Source organism: Callorhinchus milii, unplaced genomic scaffold (genome assembly GCF_018977255.1).
Source record: "Callorhinchus milii isolate IMCB2004 unplaced genomic scaffold, IMCB_Cmil_1.0 Scaffold4, whole genome shotgun sequence".
Lineage (NCBI taxonomy): Eukaryota > Metazoa > Chordata > Chondrichthyes > Chimaeriformes > Callorhinchidae > Callorhinchus > Callorhinchus milii.
The window spans coordinates 70,728,635-70,756,482 of NW_024704745.1; the positions used below are offsets into that span (position 1 = coordinate 70,728,635).

General features: G+C 41.5%; 1 protein-coding gene across 1 annotated transcript in view; it reads left to right on the forward strand.

The window, feature by feature from the left end:
• Positions 1 to 233: 233 nt before the first annotated feature.
• rxfp2b (relaxin family peptide receptor 2b) overlaps positions 234 to 27,848 on the forward strand; it is a 66,278-nt gene continuing 38,663 nt past the window's right edge. Inside the window, exon 1 of the mRNA XM_007891321.2 lies at positions 234 to 288. Within this exon, the coding sequence (XP_007889512.2) occupies positions 234 to 288 (55 nt within the window). The remainder of the gene's footprint in view (positions 289 to 27,848) is intronic.

Below are 27,848 nucleotides of genomic sequence, written 5' to 3' on the forward strand. Positions count from 1 at the left end.
GGAGTAGGAGGCCATACGTGTGGTGAAAGGGGCAAGGATGTCGAGGGTAGCAGAGCAGGAGTTGTGGAGGAGAATGACTGAAGATGTAAGGTTGAGGCCTAGAGGGGCAGGAGTTGAGATGACTTTAGGGTGGTGGAGAGGGAGTTGGGGGTAATTTGCTTCCAGAAGTTGTACGGGATAGGAGTGAGTTGGGTGGCGGGGAGTGGAATGGAGGAGTTAAGGGAGATGAAATAATGGTCCAAGATGACTTTATCAGTGATGGTGATGTCCGGGCCCGTGAGGCCGCAGGTAATCACTAAATTGAGTCGGTGACCATTGATGTGAGCGGTGGAGTTAATGTGGAGGGAAAGGTTGTGAGAGGAGAGGAGGGAAGAGAAGTCAGGAGAGGTGGAAGAACAAGGGATGAAATGGAGGTTTAAGTGGCCTCAAAATGAGAAGGCATTCAGAACGGAGGCAGAGAGAAGAAAGGAGGATGGAGATGTCAGAGAAGAAAGCGCTAGAGGGCTTGGAGGAATGATGGATGAGGAAAATTTGAAGGGAAAGATCGAAGGGCTGATAAAGAGTAAGGTGTTTGAAGGAGGGGAAAGACCCGAAGGATTAAGGGGAGTGAAGCCCGGGAGATGAGAGCCACACTACCATGGCGGTTGGGTTGTGGGGTATGATGGAAGGTGTAACCGGGTGGTGTGGCCTCAGTGAAGGGGAAGGTGTCATCTGGGGTGATCCAAGTTTCAGTGAGGACCGTGACGTCGATATTTTCATGGACAATGAGGTCATGGACAGTGAGGGTTTTATTGGAGAGAGCAAACATTTTGCAGGGAGATGCAGAGGGGACAGACAGCAGAGTTGTTTGTAGGAGGAGGGGGGAGGAAGAGGATTGATAGGAAGGGTGGGAATATGGATGAGAGAAGAAAGGTTCGCTTCTGGGGATCGGTGAGCCTTGTGGAAGAAATGGGGGATGGAGCAGTCATGGTGAATGCTGCTGGACAGCCAATGGCAGTTCCATGATGAGCGCAGCGGAGGATTCTCAGGGTGGATCCTCACACTCATTTTCAAATCCCTTTACGCCCTCACCCCTCACGCTGCTGAAACCCTGGTTCACGCCTTTGTCACCTCAAGGCTGGACTATGGGAACTCTCTCCTCGCCGGCCTTCCCGGCACCTCCCTCCACAAGCTGCAGGTCATTCAGAACTCTGCAGCTCGTGTACTGTCCCGCACCAGGCTTCGGGACCACATCACTCCCACCCTCGCTCGCCTCCACTGGCTCCCCATCCCCCAGAGGATTGATTTCAAGATCCTCATCCTCACCTACAAGGCCATTCACGGCCTCGCTCCCTCCTACCTCTCTGACCTACTATCCCCTACCTACCTGCCCGTACCCTCCGTTCCTCTGGCTCCGGTCTGCTCCACGTCCCCCGCCCCAACCGCCCTACTATCGGTGGTCGGGCCTTCAGCCTCTCAGCCCCGAGGCTCTGGAACTCCATCCCCCAGTGCCTTCGCCTTGCTTCCTCCCTTTCCTCCTTCAAGGCCGGTCTCAAAACCTTTCTCTTTGACCGTGCCTTCAGCTCCCCTCTCGACTCTCTTCCTCCTCCTCGCTCCCTCCCTTCCCTCCCCTCACCCTGACCATTTCCCCCCTCCTCTCTCCCTCCCTTCCCTCCCCTCACCCTGACCATTTCCCCCCTGCTCGGGTCATGACCCAACTGTGCAGCGCCTTGGGACGTCCTCCTGACGTGAAAGGCGCTCTATAAATGGAATCTTGTTGTTGTTGTTGTTGGCACCTCCTTACCTCTCCAACCTGCTTAACTCCCAACCCACAACCCGCTTGACTGGCTACGGCCTTCTGCATGTCCCTCGTGCCCTCCATTCCACCATTGGCAGTCACACTTTCAGCCACTACGCCACAAAACTCTGGAACACTCTTCCTCTATCTCTCGGTCTTGCCCCTTTGTTCCCCATCTTCAGGTCGCGTCTGAAGACCTTCCTATTTAACCCTGCTTATGATCAGCTCCCACTCCCCCTGACTCGGCGTTGAACTCTGCCATGTCAAGCGCTCTGGCACGCTGCCCTGCGAGAGGAGCGTTATATAAATGCAGATTGTTGTTCTTCTTCTTGAGGCGGGCAAGAAAGGAGAACCGAGCGGGATTAATGGAGGATAAGGGACAAGATGAGGTGTTTGGGGGGGTGTTAGCTCAGATCAGAGGCTGTAGCCAAAACTCACCTGCTGAGATGAGGAGCAGGTAATCATGCGATCAAAGGGGCCATTCAGAGAGAACATGACCTATTTAATTGAAGCAATATTGGCCAGACATCTCTTTTTTGATAGTTTTTTTTTAATCCACCTGAACAGGCAAACAGGACCTGGCTGCCCCCGCTCTCTGGATCTCCATCCTGGAGTGCCTCGGACTCGTTCCCTCCCTCACCTCATTCAACATCTGTCTCAAGACCTATTTCTTTGACCGATCTTTGGGTCATCTTTCCCCTCTCAATCCCTCATGGCTCCCATCCCCTGCTGGGTGTTAAGCCATTAGTGTTAAGCACTTCGGGACATCTGCCAGATTTGAAAGGCACTATACAAATATAAATTTTTATTGTATTGTATTTGTCTGCAAAATATTGATAAAATTAATTTAAAATGCAATCTGGATGCTGCCATTTAATTGTTTCAACTGTAGAACTGTACTCCATGTTCTGTACTGGGTACATCAGTCAAATTATATATGTATTGCTGTACAGTACACTATTTGGGGAGATAGCCCTGATAACCACTAGGGGGTAAGATCTATTGTGATATAAACAGTCTGTTTGATTTAGACTGTCAGTACAGAACTGAATATTATAGGTTTAAATATATTATACCTTATGCGAGACTGCAGGTTAAAATGAAGAGATAAATACTGTGAATATTTAAGACATTAAAATCAGATAAAATTATGTCACTGTGAAAAGTATTAAGAGTTTATGACAGTGCAAATACAAAATACAAAATTACATTTCTAAAGTGCTTTTCATGTCGGGAGGACACGAATAGGTTTCAATGGAGAACAGCTTATATTTCGCAGGTGTATTGATTCCTGTTGAGACTAGCAGGGAGAGAGGAGAAAAATTGTCTGTGGAGAGCAACAAGCTAAGCTTAAATAGTGAAGCTATAAGAATGGATGAATGATATTTAATATTTTTTGGTGCTTCAACTTTGAGATCAGGTGCAGAATTTCGCACCAGGAGACTAAATGGTTCGCACAATTCCAAAAGAGGAAGGCGTTTCTCAAGTTGTCCTTGCTTACAACCCCATCGACAAAATTGGCCATTCACTTCACAGCTGCTTGTAAAACACTACGATACAAAATCGGTTGCCAAGTTCGCTTACAAATGCAGTCACTAGACTTTACAGCAAAATCTTGTAAGGTGCTTTGAGACATTTCGACGACATGACACGATGCTGTATCAAATGCAAGGATTATTATTATTTATATCAGAATAGGTTGCATGTTGTCAGTCATCATAGGAACTAGCTTGATGGGCTCAATGATATTTTCTCATTATGCATCTCAGATATCATTCTTTAACTCTAAACCTATTGATAAGTATGAGCTTTTGTGATTGTTAATGATATCATTCCATTTAAACTCCGGCTAGCCGGACTAATAATAATAATAACAACAAATTACATTTTTGTAGCACCTTTCACATCAGGAGGACATCCCAAGATGCTGGGCAGTCAGGGAACCACACCCAAGCTGGTGGTTGGGACCAAGAGGGATGGTGGGAGAGGAGGGTAGGGGTAAGAGGGTGATGAAAGGCATGGTCAAAGAGGAGAGTCTTGAGATAGGTCTTGAAGGAGGGAAGGGAGGGGGCAAGGCAGAGGGACTGTAGGATGGCGTTCCAGAGGGAGGGGGCAGAAAGGCTGAAGGCCCACCTACCAATGATGGGGACGGGTAAAGCGGGGGATATGAAGCAGGCTGTAGCCTGCTAAGTGAAGGGAGTGGACAGGTTGGTAGCGGTTCAGGAGGTCACAGAGGTAGGGAGGAGCAAGGCCATGGAGGGCTTTGAAAGTGAGGATTGGGATCTTGAACTCTATCCTCTGAGTGATGGGGAGCCAATGGAGCCGGGCGAGGATGGGGGTGATTGGGTGGCGGAGTCTGGTGCGGGAGAGGACATGGCCTGTGTCTATTCTGCATGAATTTACTGTACTAATTACTGGTGGTTTTGTTTTGTTAAACCTTAACCCTGAGAAGAGAACAGTTAAGTTACCCTTTGTGGTAACTTTGTCAATGAAACAGCAGCAAATCCCTTTTCTCTCTTGAAGGCTATTAGTTCCCTCTTGAAGGCCAATATATATGTTTGTTCAACTATGGTTCCTGCATAGCATTCCATATCCTAACTATTCTATGCATGAAAAAAAATCCCTCCATTTGCTTGATTACTAACTATATTAAATTGATGCTCTCTAGTTACTGACTCACCAACCACTGAAAATAATTTCTCCCTATTGACTATCAAAATCCCTCATAATTTTAAAGACTTCTATCAGATCACTCCTCAACCTTCTTCGTTCCAACGAAAAAAATCTCTGCTGCTTCAGTCTTTCCTCATAACGTCCGCCTGAACAGGCAGATGGGGATTTGGGATTTAACGACTCGTTTAAAGTCCCATCTGCCTGTTACTTATGATAGTATTGTCACTGCCAGTCATAGCTTGGGGCAATACAAAACAATTTTGATACAGTTGCTAGCAATGTGCTGGCGTTACTTGCTGTGTCTAAATTAACTCGGAACCTCTCGTAGAATCAAAGAATCCTACAGCACAGAAGGAGGCCATTGAGCCCACAATGCCTGTGCCGGCTCTTTGAAAGAGATAATCCAATTAATCTCACTCTTCCTCCACAGCGTTGCAATTTTTATTCTTTTCAAGTAAATATCGAATTGCCCTTTGAAAGTTATTATTGAATCTGCTTCCACTACCCTTTCAGGCAGTGCATTCCAGACTGTAACAACCTGTTTCGTAAAATAATTTCTCTTCATCTCCCCTCTGGTTCTTTTGCCTATGACCTTGAATCTGTATCCTCTGGTTACCGATTCACCCATCAGTGGAAACAGTTTCCACTTATTTACATAATTTTGAACATTTTACAAGTTTAATTTCTCCTCCACTCTCCTCACTTCAGTTAATTCCCAATTTGAATGTCACAGAGCGACACCAATAACAACAAAATTATATTTGTATAGCGGCTTTCACGTCAGGAGGACGTCCTAAGGTGCTGGACAGTCAATGTTTCAGATCCTCAGGAAGCTTCCAGGAAGAAACTGCACTGTACTTGCCTAGGGCAGGGAAAATTTAGATGGAGTTTATTTTCTTGGTGGTAACCTGGTGCCTGAGATATATGTCAATATTTAAAAACTGAATGCACAATATCACACTTAATGTGAGAAGGTGCAGTAGGACACCACACTAAAATCCTTATCCATACTGTGGAATGTGTATTGACTTCTTGTTTGGAGAATCCCATAATAATAATCCTTGCATTTTATATAGCGCCTTATCATGTCATCAAGGTGTCTCAAAACGCCTCACAGAACATACTGTAAAGTGAAATGACTGTATATTATGAAAATAATAATAAATTGATCACTCAATCCACGACTGTTTATGGGAAACTGCTGTGTGCAATTGGCTGCTGCATTTCACCCAGAAAATATACAGTCAATCCACTTTACACTGTATTCTGTGAAGCGCTTTGAGACATCTCGAAGACATGATAAGGCATTATATCAAATGCAAGGCTATTATTATTATATTTTGTGGGTGAAACCCAATCTCAATAGCTGAGAAACTTCAGGAAAAGCACACTCCACAGAACATTTTTCTATTCCCTTTCTTTATTTCCGAGTTCCAATATTTTGGCAGAGAGGCTCTAGAACAAGCATGTATAAAAATAGCGATGACTGCAAGTGTTAGGTCATTGGACGCTGACATTTCTCGTTTGCCAGGATGTGTGGTCAAGGCTGCAAACCCTCTAGTTAATAGTCAGCCATCGCCCTCAGCAACACAGGTGCTTGTTTGTGACTCACTGATAGTTTACACTACAGTAATATACTCATTTGCACCAAAATCCAGAGTTACTGTATAGTCACATTCATTCCCCCAAATCTCATCTTATTGATTTCATCGACTCTATACACACACACACACCTTCAGAGCTCATTATGGAATAAGTGCAAGACTTGACAGGTCTTAGTCACGCATCAGTTCCTTCCTTAAGCCATCACACCTCTCTCTCTCTCTCTCTCTCTCCTCACCTTCATTACCACAGAACCACTAACATCACCAACACCACTAACCCTAACCCCAGCTGCGTATTTCGCGGGTGTTCGCCCACAAAAATACCCAGTCGCCACGCTTTGCGGTGTGTTCCGTGAAGCACTTTGAGACAACTCGATAACCTGATAAGGCGCTCTACGGAATTGCAAGGATTTGTGGTGACACGTTTGGAAGAGGGCAGGTTGTTGTGGCTTTTAGCTTGGGGGCTTCCTGTTGCTTTGATGGTGCCCTGGCTTTGGAGGGGAGCTGGGGGAGCTCTGGCTGTGTATAAAGAGGGAGACAGAGAGACTAGACTGGCCACTGGTTGCCTGGCAGTCCAGGGCTTTAGCTGGCAAGGGTGGGACAGACTCCTGCGTGGCTCTGTGCCTGGGCTTTAATAGAAGGAGGTGGAATAGAGGAGAGACAGACACACAGACACTGAGCTGAGCAGCTGAGCTGAGCTCCCAGTGCCTCGCCATGGTGTTCTCTTACCTGCTGCTCCTGCTCACTCACATCAACGGTGAGTCTTCTCGTTTTATTTCACCCAAAACACACACACACACACACAGAACACACACACCTCTTGCAAATTTCTCTGCTTTATTCCATTGGATTGCATCGAGAGTTATTTGTTGCAAAACAGGGTGGTCAAGGGTTTGAGTAAACTCTCTGTAATATTCCATGGTTATTATTATTTGGTGTTGCCTGAAAGTCTTGGCAAAAAAAAAAGAAGGGGGTTTGGTGGGGGTGGGTTAGGGGTTGCATTCGAGACGTGTGTGTCTCCTGATTGTGGTTCAAATAAACTGTTTGCATTTTTTAATCAGGTTTTTGTTCTGGTATAATTATATCAATATATATATATATGTGTGTGTATATATATGTGTGTGTGTGTTATTTAAGATGTGCTATCGTTGCATTTCGACTGGTTGCACTTTGTCGGGTTCCTTAATAAAGCCTTTGCCTCTGTTCAGGGAGAGTTTGCTCAGAGTTGTGGGGAGCGAGTGTGCACCACTGGTGGCTGAAGGAGCGCAATATAAGGGTTCGCTTTCGCTTGCGCTCAGCGATCAAAGCGCTTCCACTCACCCACCAGTGAACCTGGACTATTATTCAGGGGCATCTGCAAAGTTGCTGCCTCCACTTTCTGGTGAGTAACACAGTTCCCCGCATTGGGGATCAATCATTGCCTTTGGTTATCAGTGCTTTGTGGCAGTGACAACTAAAGGCTGTGTTGACCAATTTGACTCACTTCTCCTCATTAGAGAGAGAGAGAGGGAGAGAGAGAGAGAGGGGGCAAATGTAAGATCAAAAGTTGTCTATTGGGGCAAGCGATTGAGGAACATAAAGGAGATGGGTAGTTTTCCAATTAGCGCCGACTCAATCGACCGCGTCTTTCTATCTCAAGATCCCTCTGTTTCTCTGCAAAACAGGCTAAATCAATTCAGATGAACGCCGCTGAGGAGGCTCCAAGGTACAGCACATCGCAGCTGCAATGTTTTTTCTTTCTTTCTGCGACTTTGCCTCCCTTGGCTGTTCATAACGGTTTGCACAGACTGTTCACCTTTGCCACATGTAAATAATCATCGACAATGCAACCATTCATCTCTGGCTTTGCGATAAACGATTCTGGGGATTTGATTTACATCAACTTGAGCTTTGAGCAAATCGTTATAGGGAACGTTAGCAACAATACTCTGTATTGTTAATACATTGGATTTGTGTTGATCAATGTAAGTTGACATTACATTAAAGCAGGCTGTTACTGTAGAATTTTTACTGCAGAAATTATAAGAAGGAATTTTGTTGTATTCGGTGCTGCTGTAAAACCCCTTTAGAAGCCGACTCAATACATTAACTAATACCGGACTATCAAAAGTCGCTGGAAGTTAACAGGATAAACAATAGAGAAATCATAAAATGTGGTAAGATGTTAAGGTAAATTGTAGAGTCCTGTAGCTCAGTGGTTAGAGCACTCGCTTTGCAAGTGAGACACCTGGGTTCAATTCCAGACAGGGCGAAACCTTGGGCAAGTTTCCTTACTCCACACACCTAATAATAATCCCTCCAAAAAACAAAACAATAATAAATTGGTCATTTTCAATCCACGACTGTTTGTGGGACATTGCTGTGCGCAATTGGCTGCCGCGATTCGGCCACAAATATACGGTCAATTCACATTACAGTCTATTCTGTGAAGCGCTTTGAGACGTCGAGAAGACGTGAAAAGCGCTACATCAAATGATTATTATTATTATAAGGGTTCCCAAGTTCCAATGATGTTGGTAACTCTTTCATTTAATTCTGTGTTTGGGGTCAGTATTGTTGATGGATGGCATTGGAGTTTTCGCCCCGCAGGTGTTCAGAGAGAAATTTCGTAAAATGTTATCTTCTTGGAAGTTCCTTGTGTCACCCCAAAAGGTTTGATAACATTGCAAAGAATGAATCAGATGGAAACCCATGTGTCGCTAATAATAATAATCCTTGCATCTGTTACAGCACCATATAATTTTGTTGTGACATCTCAAAGCGCTGCACAGAATATATTGTAAAATGGATTTGACTGTGTATTTTGTGGGCGAAACACGGCAGCTAATTGTGCGCAGCAGTGTCCCACAAACTGTTGTAGATTGAGTGACTAATTTATTTTGAGGGATTATTATCCCCAGAAAAGCGATCTGCCAATTGACTAACAACTGGTTCCTACTTTCTGCTGGTAGGCAGAGGCTTTGGAAGCAATGGGCTCTAATATGCTGAATCGTCATTTTCTTTCCAATCTTTTTGTGCACTTGTAGAGTTAGGGTTTAAATTGATTGAGATAGTAAACCAAAGTCATGTCCCACGGTAGGATCAACAGAAAATTAGCATAGGCTTCTTGGTAAGGATATGAGTTGACTAGTTTTAATAGTAGAAAATAAGGACTAGTAGACTAAGTAATGTATTTTAGAACCAGACTGAGAATTTTTCCCACATATATGGCAATACTGTATTAGAATTAGAGCTACAAATAGAGGTAGGGATTGTGAGCTCTCAAAAGTCTCATTTAGGATTAGAGTTAATGCCAAGACTAACAGATAGTTAGTCATATGGTTTAGGTTCCAAAACTGTAAGGACAGGAATGCGTATCAGTCCCTTATGCCGGCACAGATAATAAACTTTAGCGCTCTCATTTAAGATCTGGAAGGAACCTTCTCCAAAAATAATGCCTGATCTCTGAAGCTGATAAATCAAAGTTATTCATCCATCTCCAAACCATCACATAGTAATTCAACCCTGGGCTGCTGCTCTCCATGAACAATGACTAGAGAGAGTATAATTATCAATATGTCTGAACATTTAAGCAGCCCTCCTATAAAATAATAATAATTCTTGCATTTGATGTAGTGATTATCACATTTTCGAGACGTCTCAAAGTGCTTCACAGAATATACTGTAAAGTGAATTGACTGTATAGTTTGTAGGCAAAACCTCTCAAATGTATGAAATAGTAAACCTCTGCTATGTCTCGGTAAGTGAGTGTCTTGTTCATTGGGACATTAAGTCATTGAAGTCACCTTAGAACTTCTGTCAGTCAGGTCATCAATAGATGGCAAACTCTTCCAGATTTAATCTTCTGAAACACAATGTAAAATGCAACTTAATAATAATAATCCTTGCATTTGATATAGCGCTTTTCACATCGGGAGGACGTCCCAAAGCGCTTCACAGAACACACTGTAAAGTGAATTGACTGTATATTTGTGGGCGAACGCAGCAGCCAATTGCGCACAGCAATGTCCCACAAGTAGTCGTAGATTGAAAATGACCAATTTATTATTGTTTTTGGTTTTGGAGGGATTATTATTAGGCTCTGTGTGGAGTAAGGAAACTTGCCCAAGGTTTCGCTCTGCCTGGAATTGAACTCAGGTCTCTCACTTGCAAAGCGAGTGCTCTAACCACTGAGCTACAGGACTCCACGCTGACAATGGTTACAAAAACCAAGAACGAGGTTTTAAAATCACAACTTCACTAAATTGAAATCTTTTGCAATTCTGAGCAAAAAAAAAAGGGGTCCCAAGGTGGAATTCAGCAGGTTAGAGTTCAGGCAATTGACTTCTTCTGTGTAGTTTTAGTGTTTAGGTCCAAATCCCTGACCGTTCCAGTGCCTTGGAATGTCCTCCTGATGTGAAAGGCGCTGTACAAATGTAATTTTGTATTGTTTCTACTTGATTATAAGGGAAGGGGTAAACATGAAACTTAAACTTGGGGATGTTTCTTAAAATATAATTTTTTTAAAATAAACTATATATAATATCTATATTTAATAATCACATTATATACATATATATACTATTTCTGAACTTTGTTGTGTGAAGTTGAACAGTTAAAAATTATTCTGACTAGACTCAAATTTAAAACTATGATCTGACAGTGATTGTCGTTACTTTTCCATTATTGTTACTATTATTTGTTAACACAAAAAAGGCAAGTTGCCTGCGGCTGAATTTCCATATAATGAAAATTATAACACAAGTGTATGAATATTTTTTAATTACAACTTTAACAATCTCCCATGTCAATCAATGTTCTACTGAAGTACAGAGAAACTATTTTATCCATAAACATTAATCGCTCCTCAGAAGACATAATTTGAACAAATGTAAAGAACAAATGTCATTTAATAGCTTGGTTTTCTGCTGCTACAGTTTCATGTATCATTACGAAAACCCTGGCATCTGGTACTTTAAACATAACAACAACAAGATTTCATTTATAGAGCGCCTTTCACGTCGGGAGGACGTCCCAAGGCGCTGGACAGCTAAATTGTAGTGTCTTTTAATCCCAAACTGAAAATGAGTCTGTTAATTTTAACCTCCAAAGTAACGGTGTGTTTATGATGATCTTAAACCTAATATTAAGAATGCCATTGTGTAAATCCTTGCCTTAAATTAAATTGCATTGTCTATTATCCCTATTTCTAACAGTAAAATCACGTGATTGATGTATCCTAACTAAACAGGTCTTCAGGTCACCCTAATGATGTTGCACATTTGGTAACCTGATCTCGAGGAAGGATTACAAGCTCCTGATGGGTATTTACCAGAATGTTTCTGGGATGTTTGGGCCGTCTTGCTGTGTATACTCAGCCAAGAGGATTATAGAAACATTTAATACTAGGTCAATAATTGACCTAGTATTAAACAAATACTGTGCATTTCTCAGCAGGTTATTAATTGCAGATACTGTGTGGGGGGCAGTTGTCTCAACAAAGCTAAATTCCTGTGGCACCTGGAAACTCTAAGGTTTCTGTACTCGCAGGTTAATCTGCAGTTTTTGTTGAGCCCTGATTCGATCAGTTAAGTTATATCTTCTCTGGGTTTTAACCCTCTTGTTTATTCTGGGGGTTCTTCTTCAAGTAGGAATGGAGAGATTAAGGAAAGTGCACACAGTAATTCTGGAGTTCTGATTTATGGGGAGACACTGAGCTTGTTCTTATTTTTGAAAGGAAAGATTGACCCGAGCCTTTCAAATACAAGGGACCTGGAGCAGAACACCCAACGTTCAACCACAATGGACCTGACTTCCCACAAGGGCACTTGCACTTGTCATACATGCAGCAAAAGGGAACTTATAATTAGAGCATCAAATGTGCAGTTATTCACATAACCCAATCAGTGTGCATAATAATAATCCTTGCATTTGATGTAGCGATTTATCATGGCATTAAGACGCCATTGAAAATATTCTATAAAATCGATTGACTGTGTATTTTGTGGACGAAAACTCAACAGATAGTTTGCACACAGCAATATCCCGCTGACAGCTACTGAGTGAGTGACAATTTCCTTGGGGGATATTTGGCCAGCACACCAGGAGAAACTCCCTTCTCGACTCGTGCCATTGGATCTTTACCTCCATCTGACAGGCAGACCGGACCTCAGTTTAATGTCTCACCTGAAGGACGGCACCTCCGACACTGTAACAAACCCCCCCACCCCTAGCACTAATTTGGAATATTATCTTAGATTAAGTGATTCCAAGTCTTGAAGTGGAGCTTGAACCCACAACCCTTTACTGTTTGAAAATATAAAGTACATTATTGACCCTGGACAAAAGATCAAGGGTACAAATTATTAGCTTGACACAGGATTGCACTGCATATTTAGGTAGTTTATGCTTGGCATAACGGTGGGTGTTCAGTTCCACATGTTTATTTACTCAGTAAAGTCCTTTGCGTTTCCTGGAATAGACAGCAATATTCATGATTTATGTGTATTCAATTCAAGGGACAATTCCTTGAGGTGTAGGTACATTTCTGGCACAGATTAGTTGCTGTATTTGCCCATGTAACAACATTCATTTAGTTTCTAATCAACTCTGTTTTGTTAAGTGCTTTGGGATGTTTATTTGGCCTAAAAATCCACTGTAAATTATTACTTTGCCAACCATGGCAGAAATCCATAAGTAAAAATCACAATGTGAATTTATGTGATGTCCTCTGACGTGGAAGGCTCTATACAAATGTAATTTTGTTGTTGTTATGTCACCAAGGTGGGTAAAGCTTCTAATGAATGGAGATTCACTCCTGTCCTCTTTTCTTGCAGCTTCTTTTGCAGTTCATTGTAGAGCAGGAGAGATTTCAGAAACAGATATTTCCAACCTTTCACAAGTCATAAATTCCTTATGTAGTAATCATAATCCTTATATTTGTCATTTTAAATTTGTAATTTGTAATTTCCTTTAGCATATTGGTTAGAGCACTTGTCTCACAAGCGAGAAGACCCAGGTTCGATTCCTGGGCGGGGCGAAACCTTATGCAAGTTTCCTTAATTCACATGCCTCTGTTTACCTAGCAGTAAGTATGAACCTGATTGTTAGTTGTTTGGTGGATCGCTTTTTGGGAGTAATAAACCCTCTTAAAAAAAATGTGGTCACTCAATCCACAACTGGTTGTGGAACACTGCTGTGCACAATTAGCTTCTGCATTTCATCCCCAAAATACAGACAATTCACTTCACAGTATATTCTGTGAAACGCTTTGAGATGTCTCAACGATATGATAAGGTGATATATCAAATGCAAGGATTATTATTATTTGGCACAGCCCCTTTCACTTTAGAAGGATGCTCCAAAGTGCTTCAAGGTATATGCTGCTAAGTGCAATGATTTTGTGGGCAAATGTGGTAGCCAATTTGCACACAACAATCTCCCATAAATAGCCATGAAATGAGTGGACCTTTTTTGGCATTTGATATAGCGCCTATAATGTTTTTTTTGCCAAAAACTGAACACAATGATTTGTATAGAAAGCACTGAAGTTACAATCTTCTGACTCAGAAGTGAAAGAGCTATCAACTGAGCCAGGATAACACTTTTTCCACACTGCCACATAGAAAAAAAACAGATGCAAGGTTTCAGGGAGATGATCTTGGCTACTAAAACAGAAGTGGGATCAGTGATCATGGAGTAAAACAGATTTGTTCCTTAGTTTTCTATGGACATGAATTTCATGTATCGTAGAATCATAGAATTATACAGCAGAGAAGGAGGCCATTTGGCCCATCGTGTCTGTGCCGGCTCTTTTAAAAGAGCTTCCAAATCAATCCCACTCCCTGTGCTCTCCCCATAGCCCTGCAAACTTGTCCTCCCCAAATAATTATCTACTTCTGATATCGAATCGGCTTCCACCACCCTTTCAGGCAATGCATTCCAGATCCAAACAACAATGTAGTCCAAATAACACTTTCAAGGCTATGCATGGCCGTTCCCCCTCCTACCTCTCTGACCTGCTGACTCCCTACGAACCTGCCCGCTCCCTCCGTTCAGCGTGCTCCGGCCTGCCCCATGTCTCCCGCCCAACTCACCCTATCATCAGTGGCCGAGCTTTCAGCCTCTCTGCCCCCACACTCTGGAACTCCATCCCACGGTCCCTTCACCTTGCTTCCTCCCTTGCATCTTCAAGCCCGGTCTCAAGACCCTCCTCTTCGATCGTGCCTTCGATCGCCCTCCCACCTCTTTTCCCTTCCCTCACCCCTACCCCACCCCTCCCCCATGCTCGGGTCCTGACCCCTGACTGTCCAGCGCCTTGGGACGTCCTCCCGACGTGAAAGGGGCTCTAGAAATGTAATTTTGTTGTTGTTGTTGTAGTGCAACTTGTTAAAGAATTTGGAATGACAGATCACAGTACTGCAGTACTGTGGCTCAGTTGGTAGTGCTCTAGATAAGAAATAAAAGAAAATAAATATGCACAATTACACCACTTTACAGTACGTAAAGTGAGATGTCTCAACGACGCGATAAATCTCTATATCAAATGCTGATTATTATTTTAAAAATGTCAATTGTATTTTATGTGTTTTATGTTTTATCTCGGAATTTGAAAACCAATATAATGTAGCAAAAAATTATTTAATGGGAACAGAATTCTCTCTGATGGGATTATCTTCATTGTTGCAGTATTCAGTGATACCTGAGTCTCATACAAGCACTGCAACCATTCAGTCATCTCTTAGTTTCACAGTATGTGAGGTAATCAAACACTAATTAAATGGTTCCCCCAGGGGTTTGTCTATACTAATAAAGATGAAGTGTCTGTGTGTGTGTCTGTTTGCCTGTGTATCCACCAATAACCCAGTAACTAATTGACGTAGAGACATGATTTATACCTCATCGGAAAGGTCTTGCATGCGGGAGGGTCATGGGCATTTTTCTTTTCAGGGATCTCCTATCATTGATGAGCTATATTTAAAAAATGCTTTAATTAAGCCCCAAAATATGAATGGTTTCTGCAACAAAGTAGCCACAGAGGGAAGCACACACCCTTCTAAAGAGATCCATCTATCCCAATATATTCTACAACAAATGTATGGCAGGTTTTTTGCCTTTCAATAACTCGAGGAAATGTCAGATCACACAGTAAACCACTTGGGTTAGTGTAGCTTTGATATGAGTCCTCCCACTGAGTCTTCCCAAAAGGAGTCCTCCCGGCTGAGGATGGATAAAGATGAAATGTCTGTCTTTGTGTCTGAAGGTGTGTCAATCTACCATTCATATTGGATCCTTTGGTTGCAAGCGAAGCTGCAACTGGTATTTCTCTCTAGCATATTATAATTATATAAATATATAGACATATATTTAGATATATATGTCTCTGTGTGTATATATATATGTGTGTGTGTGTATAGTAATATATAGTAATTCCACATGTCAACTCTTTAAGGTTTAATAGATTTTTAAATATTTTTTATATTTTTATTTTATTTTAAATTCTATTATTCAAACATAATATTACGACCATTACCAATATAATGCTCGCCAACATTTCTATCCAGTACCCACTGTTGATTTATGTCTACAAAGTTATGTACAGTATATGTTCCATTTTATTCATAACATTTGTTCTTTCAGTAAATTGCAGACTAATTATTTCTAGGATGGCATTTTCTGTCTTCCCTTTTCAAACATGGCATTACAGAGTTATTGTATGAAGTACATTGTAGCAATATTCACAAAACCAATGACAGTTTGTGCATATCAATAGAATTAGATGGAGCAAAATATAAATGTTCAATCAATGCAGACTCTTTATTTTAAATTTTCTGTTTGATGCTACCCGTAGAATTTTTTAATTAATATTTTAAAATATTGTAACGCTACAAACATGTTTCAAGTTTTTTTAAATTCTCTATGAAGGAAACGTTTTGATATTCTGCGTTAAATAAATATCTGGAAGAGCTAACGTGGTAATAAGTGAAGATTTTCTGTCTAGCATTTCTCTTATTGTCTATTAAAGAAGTGGCTGTGCAGATCTAGCTTTGTGGTGCCCCCTCTTGGACCATCGCTGCCACCACTGCTACCACTGATATTGAACATTTTTTAAAATTACACATAAAGCAATTGCTTTAATTAGATAATTCTCTTTATCGTGGGAACATTTTATTTCCTTTATATGATAAATGATCATTTTAAGGATTTTTTCCAAAGGTTTCTGCTAATAGCACAAAAAAAATTCTTGCATATGATGTAGCGCTTTTCACGTCTTCTAGATGTCTCAAAGCGCTTCACAGAATATACTGTAAAGTGAATTGACTGTATATTTGTGGGCGAAACCCGGCAGAAAATTGCGCACAGCTGTGTCCCACAAACAATCTTATGCTGAGTGACCAAATTATTATTGGGATCTTTTGAGGAATTGTTTTTTGCTCCGGAAAAGTGATCTGCCAATCAACTAACAACTGGGTTCCAACTTACTACCAGATAAACAGAGGCGTGTGGAGTAAGGAAACTTGCCCAACATTTCGCCCTGCTAGGAATCAAACCCAGGTCTCTCATTTCCAAAGCAAGTGCTCGAACCACTGAGCTACAGGACTCCAGGAAAATACACTGTAAATAGCCAGAATAAAAATCGGTTTGTCTGGGGGATAGAACAATTTATTCCACTTGTTTTCATGCAATTTGAAGGCACAGTAGAGGTAGTGAGACTGACTGGAAGTTGCACTGTGAAAAAGGACTTGTCAAGAATAATGAATTACTCCTGTTGTAAGAAGCTCTTGAAATCTGCACAGTCTGTTCTATACCAATTACAGTCCTCATTGCAAATCCATCAGCTGCTTTAACTGTAAGTGAAAATGGAAAGAACTGCTTCCTGGAGATTGCTTTCCAATCTGAACTCCACGTGCAAACTCAAACCACAGCTAATAAAATAATGCTCCTTTCCATCCCCATTTGAAATAATTATATTTTACACTTTTTTCTAAACGAAAATTAAGTCAGCCAGGCAATTAAGCAGAATGCAGAATATTATCCCAGAACCAGTTATTTTATTGTAATTTAGTCTTGGCATTTGTTCATTGTTAATAATAATCCTTGCATTTGATATTGTGCCTTATCACAACGTTGAATATCTCAAACCAGAGGCTTTATTGTAGTATAATGATTGTATTTGTATGCAAATGCACCAACCAATTTGTGTGAAGTATTGATCTATAGACAGCCTTGAAAATAATGACAAATTTATCCAGAGAATTTTTGGCCAGGAGAAATCCTCTTTTTCTTTTGAATACTGCCATGTTTAGAAGGCTGTAACATATGGAGGGAGCGGTTATCTATTATAATTAACCTCCTATTCCTATCCAAATATTCAATTACTACTGCTACACATAATAAAGGATAATTTTTGTACTTTCAAATGGTAACACAAGAGACAAGTAAGTAATAATAATTTGATCCCTCAATCCACAACTGTTTGTGGACACTGCTGTGCATATTTGGTTGCCGTGTTTTGCCCTCAAAATACACAGTCAATCCACTTTAGAGTATATTCTGTGAAGAGCTTTGAGACATCTCAACACCGTGATAATGCAAGGATTGTTATTATTATTAGATACAGACAGACAGAAAGAGAGAGTGAGCGATGAGTAAGAGATACAGAGACACACGCAGACAGAGAGAGATACAAAGACATAGAGAGAGAGAGATACAGAGACACACACAGATATAGAGAGACACAGGGACAGATGCCTCTTTGTAGGCTGTATTATTGTTTTAATATTTCCATAAATTTTTCATTCCCAATTTAAAGTTTTACAGTCAAATCACTTTACAGTATATTCTGTGAAGAGCTTTGAAATGTCTCGAAGACGTGATAAGGCTCTATATCAAACGCAAGGATTATTATTATTGTAACTAAGATATAGGGAAATTAAGTGATAAGATTTTTATATTGTTCCTGTGGGTTATGTTTCTGGAAGGGAAACACAAAAATGTTGCTTATGTGGCCAGCGAACGTTTCTCAAATCCAGCCTCTGGCTCTCAGCAGCCAAAAAGTTGGACCATCCTGGCCTAGGCTATACCAGTTGAAACTCCTGACATTGGGATTGAACCAATAGCTTCTCACAGAGAGGTGCGAGTGCTACCAACTCTCAGGCTAGGCTAATACTAAACTTCACCCTAAAACATCTGTGAGCTATTCAGAGATAATTCAACAATGTAATTCAGTGCAATATCAAATGCAAGAATTATTATTATTATAATCCCAAACCCTTCTCAAAACACTAATGATCAGTGCCTTGGGAAGTCCTCCCGACGTGAAAGACGCTATACGATGTAATTGTCGTTGATGATGGATTTCCGCAAAAAACATAGGGGGCTGAACTTCTTGTTCCACGTTGCTCAAGATTTGGAGTGTTCTGCATATCATGTGCTTAAAATGCAATATTCTAACTGAAGTGGTTATAGAATTCACTGCTACTAATCCAGCTATTCACCTAGAGTACATCACACTGACTAGGGAACTGTTCTGATACACCAGAAGATTGCGTTGTTGAACTAAATGTGACCTACAAGAACTACAGGGTATCCACAAATGCCTGAGCTTCTTCCTGAAACTATCCTCAAACAATTCTGGTGGGGGAATCCAGACAAGAAGGCATAATCTTAAAATGAAAGTTAGGCCATTTAGGAGTAAAATCAGGAAGCATTTCTTCACGCAAAGGGTAATGGAAATCTGGAACTCTCTCCCCCAAAAGGCTGTGGGAGCTAGATCCATTCAAATTTCCAAGACTGAGGTGGAATGATGTTTGTTAGATAAGGGTATCAAGGGATATGAGGCAAACCCAGGTATTTTGAGTTGAGATACAGATCAGCTATGATCTTATAGTATGGTGGAACAGGCTTGAAGGGCTGAATGGACTCCTTGTGTTCCTATGCTCCTATCTTCCAAGTTTTGGAAGTTATTGGCTGCCTTGCTTAGAAGACTTTTTGTTTGGTCAGCCTGAAATATATAAAAAAGTATCACCATGATGGTTTTAGGATTCCATGAATGAGCTGGTGTCTCAAGGTTTGGAATGACACATTCTCTTAGAATACCCTTGGGCCAGTCCTTCCACTGTTATTCTAATATTGGTTTGCACAAAATGCACTTACTTTCTTTGCCTTCTTTTCCTGTCAAGATGGATCAAAAGTATACAGCAAATTGGAAGATACATTCAGCCAAAATTTAGGAAATGGTATATTGAACAATAAGTACCTAAATGAAACAATTATTTTTGTAGGTGCACTTCAATTCATTTAGTGCTTGTGCTACCCATGTTTCTATCTGGCTCAGTTGATAGCACTCGGAGTCAGAAGGTTATGGGTTTAAGCAGGGCTAGATTAAGCTTGATGGGGGGCCCAGGGCTAGTATAGTTTTGGAGGCCCCTTTTTTTGAATGTTTAATTCCTTCCCTTTTACCACCATCTGGTGATGCCAAACACTCTATTGTTAATTTAATTCAATGTCGGTTTTTAAATGTGGTATAAGAATTGTAAAGCTGAATCAAAGTTAAAACAAACAAAATCTTATTAATTTCAGGACAAACTAGTACAAATACACTTAGTGATTTTTAAAGGTAAAATCAAACAAGAGCTTTACGTTAGAACAGCTGTTAAAATTGGTTTCTTCCTACTCTTCATGGCCGAAAAGTCTTCAATAATGTCATTGAAATTACAGCTGGCGAAGCAAGCCATACTCGATTGACATTCGTGTCAAATTATTGAATCTTGGCTGATCCCGAGTTGACCTGAGTCGATGTTTGATTAGCGCCAGTTTTGAAAATGAGTGTTCGCCTCCAGCATTAGTCACTGGCAGTGTCAAAAAAAACTTGGTAAAGCGGTGTCTACATTGGGAAATGCAGACTCTTTTGCTTTCCATTTTTTAGCACCACTCCCATACTTCCGAGGTGCTTTGTCAGACATTTTTACAGATTTTACAGGCTTCACGTTCATGCCACGGCTCAACTGATAAAACGGCACCAGACTGCACAACTGATTTGTATTGTGTGATTGGCCTCTTCTCAACTTCTGTTCCTCGGCCCCACACATTTATTTATTTTGCTCCTTTTTTTAGTTGTTTGTGTGAATGGCCTTCTCAATCGCTGTCCCTCACTCCATTATGCAAAAGTGTTCCCACCTCTGGAGATATCGGGATTTCTCAGAGCGCTATGCGTATACATGAGAAGCTGAAAATTTTTTTTTTCCATTAAAAATCTCTCTGCAGGTGAGAGTGTTATTAATAATAATAATATTCCTTGCATTTGATAAATGCCTTATCACGTTGCAACTTTTTGGGGGAGCCCTCAAAATCCGGGGTTTGGGCTCTCTATTGTGGTCTCCAGTCCTCAGTATTCCAGGGCACTGCTGATGATAGCACAGCCAGAATGGCTCATCGTCAGGACCTGGAAGGGCAGACCAGTTACTGTGGGCAGAGAATCAGCCATTCAGCTCCTGTTAACCCTGCAAACCAAAGCCCTAACGGGTAAGGTGGTCCTAGCTAGACAGGAAGCGGGAAAGCTTGCCAGACAGTGATATCAATGGTAAGCTATGTGGTTTTTGCTGGTCATACTCCAGCAGTATCTCAAGTCACACTCTGGGAACCCAAGTCTTGGCTCTTGCCAACTTGTGGCAAATAGTTTGTGGAATTAGATAAGCAGGATGCGTCCCTCCAGGGAGATAGTGCGTATTCCATTCCAACAGTTTATCTCCAAAAATTCCATGCATCCAGATGGAAATTCCAGTTTGGTTTGGATACTCTTAAGCATGGTGTTTGGTTTGTGCATGTGCCAAACACCTGGCTGACCAAAATAAAATGGAAAGTAAGATTTCTGGTTTGAGGCAATCCTTGTTGCTATTGGATTGAGCATTTTAATTTGAAGATGATAGATTGGTTTGTATAAGCTGGTTACCTGATGGGTCTGTGTGAAACTATAGCCTTTGGCTGCCATTGCTTCCAGGTGAGGTTGCAAGGTTTTTCTGTCTAGCGATTGCCTTGTAATTATGATAGTAATAATAATCCTTGCATTTGATATAGCACCTTATCACGCCATTGAGTTGTCTCAAAGCATTCACAGGATTAATAGCATTCACTACTGTAAAGTGTAGTGACTGTATATTTTGCGGGCGAAATGTGGCAGCCAATTGTACACAGCAGTGTCCCACAATAACTTGTGGTTTGAGTGACCAATTTATTATTTCAGAAAAATTTGAAGGGATTATTACCCCTGGAAAGCGGTCTGCTAATCGACTAACAACCGGGTTTCTACTTACTGCTGGGTAAACAGAAGCGTGTCGGGTAAGGAAATTTGCCTAAGGTTTCACCCTATGGCACTATTCGAAAACAGAAAGGATTAACAGAAAGGTTAGTGTCCTGGCTAACAATCCCTCAAATTAAAATGGTCACTCACTCCATGGCTGTTTGTCAGATATTGCTGTGTGCAAACAAGCTGCTGCGTTTCGCCCACAAATTAACAGTAAATCTTGTAAAGCACTTTGAGACACCTCAATAATGTACTATACTAAATGCAAAGATTATTATTATTATAGTTGTTCAACATTAGCAAAATATAGAATGAAAGGAATACATTGAATTATCTAGCTGCATTATGTGTCAGCCTGACTCAGTTGGAAGCTGTCTAGACTCTAAATCAGAAGGTTGGGGGTTCAAGCCCAACATCTGGACTTGGAACTTGTCCAGTCTGAGTGAGATGGTGACCAAGCCACGTTGATCAACCTACAATAATCAATCGTGATCAACTATCAGGATGTGGCTGGCCGAACATTCGCACTAGTCCAGTCGAGTCTGTTCCAAATCAATACCTTGTTACCGAGCAGCGATCCCCATGAGGCAGCCATAAATGAAGAAATATTCTATTAAGAACATTTATTTGGTTGGCCGACCCAAAAGGTTGATAAGGCGATATTCCAAAGCGGAACTAAGGAGGTGACATATTTTTGGAGGTGCAGTTCTTCGGATGAGACGTTAAACCAAGGCCTTGTCTGCCTGCCTGTTCAGGTGGACGTTAAAGATTCCTTGGCACTATTTGAAAGAGAAGGGAGTTTCTCCTGGAGTCCTGGAAAAAAAAAATGATCACTTGCTCCATGACTGTTTATGGGATATTGCTTAAATTGGCTGCGTTGTTTCACCCACAAAAATAAATACAGTTACTCCACTTTACTGAAGGGCTTTGGTAAGTCCTCCTGACGTGAAAGGAGCAGTACCAAATTTAAGGATTTTTATAGCTGCATTGAATCTTGCGTTAAAAACTACCTCTTCAACCGTGCCTCTGACCACCTTCCCCACCATCTCCCTTACTCAGCATCCAAATCCTTGCATTTGGAATCGCGCTTTTCCATGTTGGGGGATGTTGTGTTATATGGTTGTGAGTTAAATTTACATTCTCTCACTCAATAGACTATGTGACCTTTGTGGATTATTGAGTGGAGGAACCAACATCCCTGAAGATTCATTAATCTTGCATGATGTGTTTACTTTTCAGTTTGTCACTGAAATGGTATAAAGGACTGGGAACAAAACAAATGTACTAGTGACAATGTTACACTTATTGGCCTGAGTCATGATTCATGAAACTGCACCATTCCATTTAAATGTATTCACAGAAAAAGGTCAACTTGTCATTAATATAGATGGTGGCATGTCACAAAGATGGAACATCTATTTATTTTAAGAATTGAATTGGGTGCAGTATTTTTCACTATACCAACGTTCATTGTGTTTCTCACAAAAGGTGTCATGCAAAATCTTTCAATGTTAAGATTTTATGAAGACTTCGGGAATTTTTAAATTAAAACCATGTCACACTTAAATTACAGCCTCTTTTAAGTTATAATAAAAATAATAATCCTTGCATAGCGCCTCATCACGTCGTCAAGACAACTCAAAGCGCTTCACAGGATTTACTGTAAAGTGGATTAACTGTGTATTTTGTGAGCAAAACACGGCAGCCAATTCCGCACAGCTCTGTCCCACGAACAGCCATGGAGTGAGTGACAAATTTTATTTGAGGCATTGTTGGCCAGGACACCAGGAGAAACTTCATTCTCTTATTGAAGAATGCCATGGAATCTTTAACATCTACCTGAACTCGGTTTAACATGGAGTGTCATCTTAGATTATGTGATTACAAGTCCTGACATTGATGTGAACCCACAACCTTCTGACTGAGAGGTGAGAGTGTTACCACTGTGCCAAGCTGACACATGAATGCATCGTTTCATGACTTTTAATGGGTTCCACCATTGTCATGCTCAGTAATTTAGTACATCGCTATGTACTCTGTTGCTAAAACCAATCTCAGTTTGGATAACCAAATTTTTCCATCGCTGACCTTGTCTTTAACCAATTCAACCAATTTTTTTTATTCAACCAGAAATGATCCAATCCAGAAATAAGTTACATAAGAGGACAAACCGCTAACTAGGAGACATGGTCTTTGAAAGAATCTTATGAATTACCCAAAGTTTGGGTGTTGAAATTACAATGTTCACAAGATCGCAAGATTGGTTTGTATGAAAAAGGCCTTTGGCAGATTTGATCTTCTCCTTTCACATTACCCATTCTATCATTTTCCATCATAGTGTTACATTTTTTTAAAAGAGTCTAGCATCTTTTAGCTTCAACCACCCTTCCTGACCAATAGTTCCTGGTGTCTGTCCTGAAATTGTCCTCTGCAAATCTAAACATATGTAGAAATAATGATAAGAACTTTTGTTAATAACGCAGGGAGCAGGTAATCATAGTCAACTCAGGGATATTAGACAACTGAATCCGTAAAGTACCTTTTGTAATTTAATGCCACTTGGACTGGAGTTATGCATTTAGACTTGGTTTGAAACCAAATCCACATCTGTGCAATATACCTGGGACACAGGAAATCTAGCTCTCCAAGGTGTCAGCTTGGTTCAGTTGGTAGCACTCTCATCTCTGAGTCAGAAAAATGTACGTTTATGTTGAGACATTGAACTCACAGTCTAGGCTGACACTCCAAAGCAATGCTCAGGAATGCATTGTCGGAGATGCCTTCTTCACATGAAATGTTAAATCCGAGTCCTATCTGCTTATCTTGTTGACGTTAAAGATGGCGCTATTCAATGTGTTGTAAACAGGCGCTCTGAAGGTGATCTTGTGCATGGCTGTATGGGTAAACATATCATTTGGTGTGATAACAACAACTTGCACTTATATAGCGCCCTCCACGCAGGGTAGCATCTCAGAGCACTTAACAGCGGCACAGCCTGATTCTGATGCGGGGGGAGGTGGCCTTAAGTGCGGTTGAAGAGGAAAGTTTTCATGCGGGACTTGAAAGAAGGGAGAGAGGGGGCAAAGCAGAGGGGTTGAATGAGAGTGTTCCAGAGGTTTGGGGCATAGTGGCTGAAAGCATGACCTCCAATGTTGAGGCGGAGGGTGCGAGGGATGAGCAGGGGGCCAGTGCCAGTCGAGCGGGAGTGAGGAGATCGGAGAGGTAGGGAGGTCCCAAAGAGTGAATGGATTTGAACACAAATGTGAGGATCTTGAAGTCGATCCATTCAGTGATGGGTCGCCAGTGGAGCCCGGCCAGAACAGGTGAGATGTGGATACAGAGGTTTGTCTGGGTCAGTATGCAGGGAGCAGAGTTTTGAGTGAGCTGGAACTTGTGAATAGTGGAGTTGGGGAGAATTGCGAGGAGTGCATTGGAGTAATCCAGGCGGGAGGTGACAAATGCATGCACGAGGGTTTCAGCTGTGATTGGGGTAAGGTATGGTCGGAGGTGGGGAATATAGCGGAGGTGGAAGAATACGGTCTTGGTCAGGGACTGGATGTGGGGGAGGAAGGACAGCTGAACCGGATGACTAGGTTGCACACTGGTTCGGTGAGTCTGAGGGAGAGCCCAGGGAGGTTGAGGAATTTGGATCCGCAGGAGTGAAGACATTGATAGGACCAGTATGGCTCCCGTTTTGTCCATATTCAGCTGCGGGAAGTTTACACTTCTGCCAGACAAGCTAATAGAACATCGGCGAACCTGGTATTGGTACTGGAAGAGGCAAAGTAGATTTGTGTGCCATCCGCATACATCTGGAAGTTTACCCCGTGTCTGCGGATGACATCGCCCAGAGGAAGCATATAGAGAAGGAAAAGAAGAGGGACAAGTATGGAGACCTGGGGTAGCCGCAGGTGACCGGGCTGGGGCGGGAGGAGAAACCATTTTGCTGAGATGAAATGGAGGGAATGAGGTAGTGAGGAATAGAGACCAGGAAGCTCATTGGTCTGCACTGAGTCCTCAGCTAGTTGGAGTTCTTCAATTGGTACCCATGTCACTGAATTCATCAGCAGAAAAATGAGCCAAATTTATCACAACTGCTTGTTATGCGCTTACTGTTTCTCTTTTTTCTCAACGTCCTCCACCCACCCCCCAACGCTCCTCACTGAAATGTGCATGTGTGCAAATGTTGGATGAGGACAAAATTAGACTCAGCTGCGATGTGCTCCATAGTCAAACACTGTGGAGTCCTGTAGCTCAGTGGTTAGAGCACTCGCTTTGCAAGCGAGAGACCTGAGTTCAATTCCAGGCACAGGCGAAACCTTGGGCAAGTTTCCTTACTCCACACAGAGCCTAATAATAATCCCTCCAAAACCAAAAACAATAATAAATTGGTCATTTTCAATCCACGACTGTTGGTGGGACATTGCTGTGCGCAATTGGTTGCCACGTTCGCCCACAAATACACAGTCAATTCACATTACAGTATGTTCTGTGAAGCGCTTTGGGACGTCCTCCCGACGTGAAAAGCGCTATATCAAATGAAAGGAATATTATTATTATTATTATTACTTGACATTTACAGTCTGGTTTAAAATGTGCGTGTTAGCCACTTGAAGTACCGCCTGAACAGTGAGTTGCTGCCTATAGCAAAGAAAGACTGAAAATTGGAAAAAGCTGCGAAAGCTGCCATCTTCAATTTTCACTGGCGTTTGTAATTCTCCAAATATGCAGCTCTGTAAATAAAATAGTTGAAAATGTTTGTGTATATTTGAAACTCCAACAAGCTGTAGCTGAAGATAAGATACACGAAACATGGTAAAATGTGAACGCTTCAGCAGTCTGACAATTAATATTTGCCTCCGCTCTCTGTTAATCCTTAAAATCTCTCCTTCCCAACATCCCCGAGTTCTGACAAAGGGTCTCCATAGATGCTGCCTGATCTGCTGAGTGTTCCCAGCAGTCTCTGTTTTTGTTTCAGATTTCCAGTATCTGCCGTATTTTGCATTTATTTTTTCTTGACAATTAATACTGGTGGCTGCAAAGAGCACAATAAATCTCAGAGATTTCTTGCCTAGAGCCTTCTCACTGCTTAAAGTGTGTTCCATCAATCTTGCAACAACCAGCAAGTGATTAGTAGTGTATTCAAGTTACTGCATGGTAGAGACATATTTCCAGATGGTGGTACATTCTGGGGAAAGAGTTATACTGACAGATCAAGATGTTCAAACGACAGTGCAGATATTTTAACTTGAAAAATGTAAATATAACTGCAGTTTTGTTCCCTGGCCCTTTTGATATGGGACTACTAATTGGAGGTTGCCCTGTCACTGCACTTTACAGTGTGTCTTGTTGTTGTTGTTATCTTGTGAAGTAGCTGACACATATATATTGGCTGCTGCATTTCACACATACAATACAGTCAATTCACTTTACAGTATCAAATGCAAGGATCATCATTATTATTAAATGCTTTGGGACATCTTCTTGACATGAAAGGCACAATGCCAAATGTACAGATTTACTTTTAATATGCAGCAATTTATAACTGGATTTCTTGCAGGATTCCTGCCTCAAGAGTAGATTGTGTAAAGTGGGCAACCCACAAATTGGTACGGTGTGTCTCCGGGTCCCTTATTGAGGAATCCTTTGCAAAACTGCAGCATAATAAATGCAAGTAGTTATGATGGCACGCATGGCATAATAATCTGCCAATATTCACAGAAAGGTGCTTTATCAAGTGTAAGGATTATTAATAATATCATTCTTCTGTAGATATTAATTTGTTTCAGTGGGCAGCTTGCTATCTTAAATCTCTACACTGTATTAATCTGGAATATAAACGAAGCAAATCATAGAATCATAGAAACATAGTATTGTACAACACAAAAAGAGGCCGTTCGGCCCATCGAGTTTGTGCCGGCTCTTTGAATAGAGCAATTAATGTCAATCCCACTCCCCAGCCCTTTCCCCATAACCCTGCAAATCCGCCCTCCTCAAATACCCGTCCACCGCGTTTTTAAAAGTAGTTATTGAATCGGCCTCGACCACCCTTTCAGGCAATGCGTTCCAGATTCAAACAACTCGCTGCGTGAAAACATTTCTTCTCACCTCCCCTCTGCTTCTTTTAGAGACTATTTTGAATCTGTGACCTCGAGTCACCGACACACCCACCAGTGGAAACAGTTTTTCCCTTTCTAACCTATCAAATCCCCTCATGATTTTGAAGACCTCTATTAGGTCTCCTCGTAACCTTCTCTGCTCCAATGAGAATAATCCCAGCCTCTCCAGCCTTTCCCCATAATCAAGGTCCCTCATTCCTGGTACCACCCTCGTAAATCTCCTCTGCGCCCTTTCCAATGCCTTAACATCCTTCCTATAGTGTGATGCCCAGAACTGGGCGCAGTATTCTAACTGAGGCCTAACCAGTGTTTTATATAGGTTAATCATAACCTCCTGACTCTTGTACTCTATGCCCCTATTTATAAAGCTTAGTATCCCATTTGCCCTTTATACA